Below are 10,054 nucleotides of genomic sequence, written 5' to 3'. Positions count from 1 at the left end.
AGGGAAGTCGATTATCTAAATTTTAATTAAGAAAAGAAATACAGAGCATGAACAGTCATATTATCATAAGATACTTTCTTTTTACTTTTCCTTTCTAAACACAAGCAAAATAAGTAATCACAAAAGTAATACTTCAAAAGAAGACTTAGCAATTAAATTAGAAAGGTGTAAAAATGCATTAGGATTGGAAGGGTTAACATTGAATACATTAAATGCAAATTTAGTAAATAATCGAAGATTAATGATGTTATGGATACACTTCAAAATAAAAGGAGGTCATTAATGCACAGGATTGTGAGATTGATAGTAATATATACTAATAGGATACACCTTGGACAAAATAGAAACAAATGAATGTCGTATAATTAAAAAGAACAATTTATTGAACGTTATTAAGCCAACTAATTTTATATGGCCCAAAGAGTTTGGGGGTTAAAAAAAAGAAGTAAGAGCAATTAATTTTATATGGCAGTGAGTGAGGAATTAAGTGGAACAAGTTCGACACTAAACGTGATATCGAATCAAGAACTAAATCTGTTTGATACTAACAATAATAGATGTGACACTTATTCATTTATTTAAAATTTTAAATAATTAGGTAATGCCGCATTTACGTCGTGCTATAAAATAAAAAATAATTTGCATAAAAGTTAAGGGACAAATACACCGTTGCAATTAACATGAAATAAAATTATTGAAAACAATTCATTTGGGAGATTCAATGATTTATGGGATTAAGAACAAGATAAAGATATAAGGATCAATTTTTTTTTCTTTCCTTTTTGGCTTATGATTAATAATGAAATCCTTTCAATTTATTTATTTTCCTTAATACTCGTTATTTTTTATATTTCCCTCCAAATTCCAACGGAGCGATATATAAACCTCAATTTGTGGGGGCTGAATGCCGAAACGACAATCAGCTGACAACGACGTCTGTGGACATTCTTCAACTGTAATATAAAAAAATAAAACGTAACCCTGAAACCAGAATCGATCCCTTTTTATTTTTATTATTATTATTATTTTTTCCGTAATTATGATAATGCCGTATTTCAGTCAACTCTTAGACTAGAAAACATTACGTGACGCTTTCTCTTTCTTCATCATTATATATATAGGAGCCAAACCTACATAATTTACAAACAGACAATCTTCTTTGTATTCAATTCCTTCTTTGTATTCAATTCAATCTTCTTGGTATTTGATTCTTAAACTTCTGAATCTCTGATTGGTGTTTTTTTAAGCCAATCGTTATTGTTGAATTCATCAGTCTGATTTCTGTAAATTCATTTCTGGGTCTCTTATTGCTTCTACCCGAATTTCAACGAATTCATCGGAATTATAGTTGTTTGTGACCAATTTCAGGTAATTCTTATATTTTTATCGCTTTTATGAACTGGGTTTGTTTCAATCTAGTTTGTTTTTGCTTTGGGTAGCTTATACACTCAATCTTGAATGCCCTAATTTATGTTAAATCTTTGAAATTAATTCCTTCTGTTGAAGGATTCTAAACTGTTATTTTTTCATTGCTTTTACGAACTGGGTTTGTTTCAATTCAGTTTGTTTTTGTTTTGGGTAGCTTATACACTCAATCTTGAAAGCCCTATTTTTTTTGGTTAAATCTTTGAAATTAATTCCTTCAGTTGAAGGATTCAATTGCTTTTGCTAACTGTTTAGTTTCCAGGTTTCCCAAATTTTCTGTACTTGAATGTCTCAGAGCATTTTAGGTTGATCTACCCCTTGTCACTGTTATTGCAAATTTTCAACTTATATACTGAATTGATAACTGTATCATTATTTTTTTACCCATTCACAATTCAAAGTTGTTGAAAATTTCAGGGTATTGGAAGTTTAGTCCGAAATTGTAACAAATCATTCTTAGAATCTAATTTTGGATTTTCACCCATTTGACAGTTCTTCTTGAATAAAGGTTTCAGATCTTAGAAGCTTGATCTATTTCTCATATTATCCATTTAAGATTCAATTTTTCACTTTGGGATTAAGTAACCAAAGGATGACGACCGGAAGTCTTAAGCCGGCGAAAGAGAAGAGGTCGCGGAATAGCAGACATGTTGTTGATGAGAAAGCCCCCCTCTTGCCCACTAAGCAAGAAGAAGATGCTGGTTATGACGAGTTCAATGGGGCTTCTTTTACTGGAGCAGTGTTTAATTTGTCAACCACAATTGTTGGTGCTGGAATCATGGCCTTGCCAGCCACCATGAAAGTGTTGGGTCTTGTTCTTGGGATTGCTATGATCATTTTCATGGCATTCTTAGCGGAGGCTTCGATTGATTTGCTGCTTAGGTTTAGTAGAGCGGGGAAATCGACTTCTTATGGAAGTGTTATGGGGGATGCCTTTGGAAAATATGGAAGGATTTTGCTGCAAATATGTGTTTTAATCAACAATATTGGTGTACTAATTGTGTACATGATTATTATTGGTATGAAACATCCATCCTATGATTTTATTTTTCATGTGTATTATGATATCTGTTTTATGGAAGATATTGTTAGCATCTTAATCTTATAACGTGCCCAATTAATCACTGATAAGTACAACTCTAATTAATTTTTGTAATTTTTTGCTCCTTTTAATCATTTTGAAGGTGATGTGCTTTCTGGAACTTCTTCTGGTGGAATTCACCATGCGGGTGTTCTGGAAGGGTGGTTTGGAGAGCACTGGTGGACTGGGCGTACCATTGTTCTTCTTGTCACAACCCTTGCTGTATTTGCTCCATTGGCAAGCTTAAAGCGCATTGGTCAGTCTTTATTTTGATATGGCAATGATTTGCAATCTTGTACTTAGTTGAAATAGCTTCTTCTTATTTATTTTAGTCCTAGTTGCTACACGTCATACATTAGCTGATTCAAGTAGCCTCATATGCTTACTTATGGTCCATTATGTTTTATTTATGTTGCTAATTTGTGGTTCTAGGAAGTATACAGATATATCCTAATACCCCAATTTTGGTGATCACATGTCACTTCTCATTTTCCCTGTTTTACAGATTCATTGAGATACACATCTGCCTTATCAGTTGCACTGGCTGTGGTGTTCCTTGTAATTACCGTGGGAATCACATTTATTAAGTTGATAAATGGAACCATTTTGATGCCCAGATTGCTTCCGGATGTTACTGATTTGACATCATTCTGGAAGCTCTTCACTGTAGTCCCTGTTCTTGTCACTGCATACATCTGCCACTACAACGGTATGCAAGCGGATTATTTATTTGTATGATTTTCAGTATATATTGAGGACTGTCAAAAAAAGTACTTTTGAAAATTACCAAATATGAAATAACATGTTAAAAACCGGAAAAAGAGTGAGGTTGTGGAAACCTACTTGGGAAAAAGGTTTGATTCAAGTTACCCGAGATTACGTAAGTTATATATGGTTGGGTTTGGGTTGTGCACCTGGTCTGATCAACCTAAATTAATTAATTATCTTAAATGTCTTTATTTTTTGAACTTCCATCTGATGCTTGCAGACAACAGATTGTTTTGGGTCAACTAATTTGGCCTATATCTGATTGACTGATAATTTAGCTAACTCAAATCGTGTAATTCCTTTATGTCCATTTATACTAAAATAAATTTTTCATCAGATTTTTCAAGTTATCTGCACATAAATAAGTTTGATGAACTCTGAACGTTTAATCATGGTTTGAAGTGTTAAAATTAATTTATAAAAAAACTAGATTCTGATGTTTGAGATATCAAAATTTTATTTCTAAATGGCTGATTGTGGCACAAATCAGCTTCAGCAATCTGACCTCAGTTCCTAACAAAAGTATTTTCACCTTTTAAAGTTGGAAGTTCTAAAATAATAAAGGCTGACCTTCTGGGAACATCAAAATTTTGCAGTTCATTCAATAGACAATGAGCTTGAAGACAACACACAGATAAAAGCTGTTGTGCAAACCTCACTTGCACTCTGCTCATCTGTGTATGTATTGACAAGCCTTTTTGGGTTCCTTCTATTCGGTGATGCAACTCTTGACGATGTGCTTGCCAACTTTGACGCCGACCTTGCAATTCCTTTTGGATTTCTGCTAAATGATGTTGTTCGTGTTAGCTATGCTGCCCACCTCATGCTTGTCTTTCCCATTGTTTTCTATCCGTTGCGGTTGAACATGGATGGTCTCCTCTTTCCATCGTCAAGGCCTTTGGCTTCAGACAACTTGAGGTTTGCATTGATCAGCACTGGACTCATTGCTCTAATCTTCTTCGGTGCAAATTTCATACCCAGCATTTGGGACGCTTTCCAGTTCACTGGAGCAACTGCTGCAGTTTGCATTGGGTTCATCTTCCCTGCTGCCATTACTCTCAAGTAAGTTACCTTTCTTTCTTATTACTGGAATTAGTAGGAACTTCATTTATTAATTTTCTTTATTGGGGGTTTGTCGTTTGCACAAAGAAAAAGTAATCATGGTTAGTAAAAACATTGGTCGTATATGAAAGGAAAAAATAACTTAAACACCTTACAAGTGGTGCCACATGAAAAATTATCAGCAGTAGATATCCTGGAGGGGGAAAAAATCTATCCAATAAGTGGAACTTAAGGGAAAAAAAAAAAACCAATGTCCTTGTTGAAGCATATGAAAATATGAACACCTGCAAATTGCCTTTACTGAGTTACCTGACAGATTAGAAATATTTGCTTCTCTTCCTGTAGAAAGAAATGTGAGAAATCCATTGAGTGGAACTTAAGGACAGAAAACAATGTTTTTGTTGAATATATGAACATCTGAAAATCGGTTCTTTATTTATTTTTAATTATTTTTTTCTTTTTAAAGTCACATTGGAAATATTTGATTCTCCTCCTATAGAAAGAAATATAAGAAATCCTCTCCACTCGTGCTCTGTCTTTATCGTTTGGAGTCCCTATTCATGTCCCAATTATATTAAAGATGAGACCTCTTGTTTGGGCAACGCTTTCGATTTGAACATGTGTGAAAAAGTTTAGCCTTCATGCTCTGTTGCTGCCTTAAGGCCTTACATGGATCATAAAAATAGGAAGAAATATGGTTTCTCCATGTTGGAGACAGATGTTGGCTTAAATTACTGTGCAACTCCTTAAGGTATAGAATCATTACACATGCCTCTTTTAAATTGTCTTTCTAAAATTCGTTGACTAACTTTTATGGGCCAATTTCAACTAATTAATTAAAATTGCAACTTCTGGACATAAAATTTCCTAGTCGCTATAATTTGGTTCAAAGTTCTAAATTGTTTGAATTTTAAAATACCCATGGCCATGAGGGAAATGATTTGCCCATGATGGATAGGATTTTTTTTTTTTTTTTTGATCCATTGAAAAGCAAAATTATGGAGAAGTTTTTTTTTTTTTATTTTTTTATTTTTTTTTTTCATTTTGGATTTTCAGAGTGTAAGTGTCATTATTATTGTGAAAATCTGGTCTTTTGAATCAACGCAAAACAATTTTCTATTGACATTGTTCTCGAACTAAATTGTAGTTTCAAGAATAATTTCATGTAATGCCTAGATTGAAGTTAATGGAAGTTTAACTTATGATTTCTGGTTCCATGATTTTGTCAATACTAGGTGTTAAGCAATGCAGTAAATAGTTAATTTCTCTAGAAAGTTACTTCATAAAGCTACCACCATTGTCACTTGAATTCTTATAAATTGTTGCACTGACTTATGGTTATAATTAACAAGATTTTTGTATGCTCTCCTGATTAGTGTTGACATGTACTTTGAGATGAATGGTCTGATCTTTTTCTCTTGTTTCCTTCCACGTGCATAATAATTAGAAAGCCTATCACTACTAGCATTGTGCCCAAAAAATTTTAGTTACCGATTATAATATCTGTTGTATGTATTGTTTCATGGTCTTTAAGGAATCATCATGGTATAGCAACAAAGAGGGACAAGATATTATCGGTTTTCATGATTGTCCTTGCTGTGCTCTCAAACTTGGTGGCCATATATAGCGATGCCTATGCCTTATTCAAGAAGACTCCATCAACGCGTGAATGATCTCTCTTGTTGCTTGTTAAAGGCAATGGACCAGAAGGTGTCATGAAGACACCGGAAAGATAGGATCATCTGCAACAATTGTGAGTCAGGTTTTTCTAGGTCTGGTGAGTTTTCTTTCAATAAGACAAAACGTTCAACTCAATATATAAAATTGAGTTGCTTGGCTAGAATTGTACAAAGGCGTGTATCCATTTTGGATTCTATATATCCCTGCTGTGTATAATTGTATTAGATTGTGCTTAATAATGGATGTTGTTGTGTAATGGAATGAAGTTAAAGAATTACAAGTTCATACCTTGGACATTTGTTTTTGTTTCTTCCTTTCTTATTCTCCTTATTTCTCTTTGATGGGATTTTATCTATATATATTCACTGAGCTCCAAAACTCACCTCCAATTTCTGGAATTGGCTCTTGTTATTTACTATTGGGCATTCCTTTCATTTCACAATAGTGAGGTTTTGTCAGGACAAATATTCTCGAGTAATTGGAAAAAAAAGACACCGAGTTGTAGCCATTTTAACATTTTGAGGTGGATCATATATGCACCATTTTCTCTTAGGAAAATTTAAAAAGTGCACTCACATGGTATGTGATGGGCTCCACGGTTACAATTTGTGAGATCAAGATTAGTTTGGTGTGTGCTTGTTCTTTTCTCATATGCATGGCTGACATTGTAATTTATTTTTATTCATTCTCGATGGGGATCTGTAAAGCACTCTAAAAAATGAACCATGCTGCCAAATCTTCCAGGGAGATTGTCCTCGCTGCGAATGCGAATGGTCTGAGTGGATGAGGTTATAAAATTACGATTTTTTTATGTTTTTATTTTGTGTCTCTCTTCCCGTTGACATTCTTTTTTTTTCTTAATTTTATTCTCTTCAGTTTTTTTAAGTGGATAGGTTGTCATCCTGTAATTTTATTCTTTTCAGTTTTTTTTTTTCCTAGGTGGATAGATTGTGATACTGTCACAAAAATATAGATAGGTATTAATAAAAAGGTCAATCACAAAATAATAATAATAACAATAATAGCTGCTATGATTGATTTTAATAAGAAAATATATTTATTAAATTGATTTCTGAGTATAAGATCATACATTTAGGTTTAGAGTTGGGCTCATTCTATATATTTAGTTTTCTTTTTCTTTTGCCACAAACTTCAAAGCGGGGAATTTAATTTTGCCGCTTAAGATAAAGTTGTATATCATTACTCTAATATTTTAATGAGTTGATGGCTTATTACACTATTGCTTTCTCCTTTTTCCAATAAGGAGTCACACCTATTTATTGTATTTCTAATCTTTAATAAATTGTTAGAATGATTTACAATAAATAGTTAATAACAACTCTCTAAAACTTTTTAATATTTATGAAACTCTTTATTATTTTAGAATCTCTTATAATCTACTAATTTATAAAAATTCTCAAATATTCTAAAATCATCTCTCTTTATAACACTCTCTATACAAATACAAACATTTTAAATTTTCTATTTCTTTACAACACTACCCATACAAATTTTAATGCAGTCTCTTAATGTGTCATTTGCATGATGTAACCTTATGTAAATAGATGGATGTATCTCAATTTTATTGTTGAATCTAATTTTTGTTTTGAAAGAATAAATATTAGCTAAGCAAAGGCATCAGTGAGAGGCCGAAGCCTTAATATATTCACTTTTTATATGGCATTTTCCACACCCCCCTTGTGTCGAAGACTAGTAAGACGAAGAATCCCTTCTAGAATTTTTTTTCCCAGCATTTATCCGTTTTTATTCCCCGCTTACTTATGTCTAGTATCTAGTGGAATTTAATTCTCGTCGAATAAAAAACAATTGGTGTATTTTATGACATTTAAATCTGGAAATAATAACACAGTCGCACCGCCCCAATTTGGATTAAAAAAACAAAGAAAGGGGAAAGTAAAATAGTATTCTTTACAATCTACATACTCTATGACAAGGAACACGGTACAAGAAATTCCCGGCATCTAGTAGAAAAATAATATAAACAAGCAAAAGTTTTTCTTTCATAATTAAATTTTTTGACCATACATAATCGCCAACGAGAATTTTTACGAACTTGATGTTGATAAATCCGCGAATCTAGAAATTCATTTCGGACAAATCACTCGGAAGGAAAACAAATAAGAAAATTAATTTTTAAAATCACTAAGCTTGGTAGGAGGAAAGAATTGAGGAGCAATGGATGAGAAGGGGAATAAAAAAGCTGTTGGTGTGTGAGATGAATGGTCCGATTTTTGTCTCTTGTTTCCTTCCATTTGCCATATTGTTACATGCGCTTCATTCTTTGATATAATAATCAGAAAGCCTATTAGTAGTGTTGTGCCCGAGAATTTATAGTTACTGATTATTAAAATTATGGAGAATGTTTTTTTTTTTTTAACAGATTGTAAAGGGTCATTATTATTGTGAAAATCGGATCTTCTGAATCAACGCAAAACAGTTTTCTATTGATATTGTTATGTTATAATCTCGAACTAAATTGTAGTCTCAAGAAGAATTTCATGCAATGCCTAGATTGAAGTTAATGGAGGTTTAACTTATGATTTCTGGTCCCAAAGTGTTAAGCAATGCAGTAAATAGTTAATTTCCCTAGAAAGTTACTTCATAAAGCTACCACCATTTTTACTTGCATTTTTATAAATTGTTTTTCGCACTGGCCTATGGTTATTATTTATTATTATTTTTTTTAACACCAAGTAACATAACACCCAAGAACAAGGAAAAATACAATCAGGGAGAAGAGTATTTAACGATCACGGGTGCCTAATGCTCCACTCTAAATCATCACATTCGGCTTTAAGAGCCTTCTTACTTAACAGATAAGCAACAATATTTCCTTTCCGTGGACCCCATGAAAGGGAAGAGCCAACACAATGAAGAAGAGATAAAACATCATTATAAATAACTATCAGTAGGCTTCAATTGCATAACGGACTGACTGTCACCTTCCACTATCACATTGTTGTACCCCCAATTTTTAAGAAGAAGCAAAGACTCCCGGAGCATAAGGCCTTCAGCCATGGTAGGACAACTGACATTCTCAAGAAAGACACAGGCGATCTTGACGGGGAGACCAAGATGGTTGCGTAGAATCAAACCGCCGCCGCAAGATTTCGTAATGGAATTGAAGGCAGCATCAAAATTGAGTTTGAGGCAGTCCATATCAGGCGCTTTCCACACCTCAAATGGAGGGGGAGGAGGAGATGAAGAAGGATGGAGCAACCTATTTTGTCGAAAGATCTCCTGAAATTCCTGAAAGTCAGAAAAGGCTTTTTTAATGACATCTTTGGCCGAGAGAATACTCTTCCAAACCAAAGAAGCACTGGATTTGTATGAGGGCATCAATGAAGCTACAATTTTTGAAATATTTGGATTTGAAGGGTTTAAAGAGTAACGAATCATCACCTCTTTCCATCCGCCATGCAAGCTTGCAAAAAGAGCAAGATTAAAAGCCTCCCCATTTTTTAAGCCAAGCCCACCATTCATTCATTTTGGATTTGTAAAGATTGTCCCAACTTATCCATTTAATTTTATTAAATTTTTCTTCTCCGCTTCACCAAAAGTTAAAAAACTGCTTGTTGTAATTAACAAAATTTTTGTATACTCTCCTGATTAGTGTTGACTTTGAGATAAATGGTGTAATCTTTTTCTCTTGTTTCCTTCCATCATTCATTGATATAATAATTATAAATAATAATAATAATAAATAAATAAATAGTTTGTGTTTTCTCAATTGATCTATTTTATTTATTTATTTTTTTAAATAATAAAATTATTTTATTGATACATTGACTTGCCGGGATACATTTCTAAAATTAATTAATGAATATTGTCTCAGATGAATTGTACTCCGTAGTAAAGTAGTATAACTTTACTAACATAATATTATTGGTTATTATAAGTTGAATTATATATAGACTATATCCATGACCGTCCATATTAGGTGGTTTATTTCCGTGAATACAAACCACTTATATATAGTGTCCCTTATCCACATTTTTTGATATACCTTCTAAAACT

At 32.9% G+C, this 10,054-nt stretch overlaps 2 protein-coding genes across 3 annotated transcripts; one reads left to right on the top strand and one right to left on the bottom strand.

The window, feature by feature from the left end:
- Window positions 1-1,067: 1,067 nt before the first annotated feature.
- LOC132316032 (amino acid transporter AVT6A-like) lies at window positions 1,068-6,325 on the top strand. Of its 2 annotated transcripts, none has more exons than XM_059814517.1 (6): window positions 1,068-1,368; window positions 1,934-2,444; window positions 2,610-2,762; window positions 3,012-3,215; window positions 3,871-4,336; window positions 5,871-6,325. In XM_059814517.1, the coding sequence occupies exons 2-6, from the start codon at window positions 2,018-2,020 to the stop codon at window positions 6,007-6,009; spliced, it is 1,389 nt and encodes a 462-aa protein (XP_059670500.1). In that variant the 5' UTR covers window positions 1,068-1,368; window positions 1,934-2,017; the 3' UTR covers window positions 6,010-6,325. The 2 variants fall into 2 exon arrangements, with proteins under 2 accessions (XP_059670500.1, XP_059670499.1); XM_059814516.1 differs by having other exon boundaries at window positions 1,918-2,444.
- A 2,343-nt stretch (window positions 6,326-8,668) lies between these two features.
- Window positions 8,669-9,693, bottom strand: LOC132267442 (uncharacterized). Its single transcript, XM_059768604.1, has 2 exons — window positions 9,440-9,693; window positions 8,669-9,277 (listed from the first exon to the last, which is right to left on the bottom strand). The coding sequence occupies exons 1-2, from the start codon at window positions 9,518-9,520 to the stop codon at window positions 8,930-8,932; spliced, it is 429 nt and encodes a 142-aa protein (XP_059624587.1). The 5' UTR covers window positions 9,521-9,693; the 3' UTR covers window positions 8,669-8,929.
- Window positions 9,694-10,054: the final 361 nt, after the last annotated feature.

This window comes from Cornus florida, unplaced genomic scaffold (genome assembly GCF_030987335.1).
Source record: "Cornus florida cultivar Cherokee Brave unplaced genomic scaffold, ASM3098733v1 CherokeeBrave_3.0.0_Hap2_Chr07, whole genome shotgun sequence".
NCBI classification, from domain to species: domain Eukaryota; kingdom Viridiplantae; phylum Streptophyta; class Magnoliopsida; order Cornales; family Cornaceae; genus Cornus; species Cornus florida.
This window is presented reverse-complemented; position numbering and strand designations above follow the sequence as displayed.

What these genes read in the sequence shown, in the direction of transcription:
- LOC132316032 (XM_059814517.1), top strand. Translation starts at nt 2,018, where the DNA reads ATGACGACCGGAAGTCTTAAGCCGGCGAAAGAGAAGAGGTCGCGGAAT. An exon ending in TGTGTACATGATTATTATTG is followed by an intron (nt 2,445 to 2,609) that starts GTATGAAACATC and finishes ATCATTTTGAAG; the next exon opens with GTGATGTGCTTTCTGGAACT. An exon ending in ATACATCTGCCACTACAACG is followed by an intron (nt 3,216 to 3,870) that starts GTATGCAAGCGG and finishes AAAATTTTGCAG; the next exon opens with TTCATTCAATAGACAATGAG.
- LOC132267442 (XM_059768604.1), bottom strand. Translation starts at nt 9,520, where the DNA reads ATGAATGGTGGGCTTGGCTTAAAAAATGGGGAGGCTTTTAATCTTGCT. An exon ending in TGCATGGCGGATGGAAAGAG is followed by an intron (nt 9,278 to 9,439) that starts GTGATGATTCGT and finishes CAGGAATTTCAG; the next exon opens with GAGATCTTTCGACAAAATAG.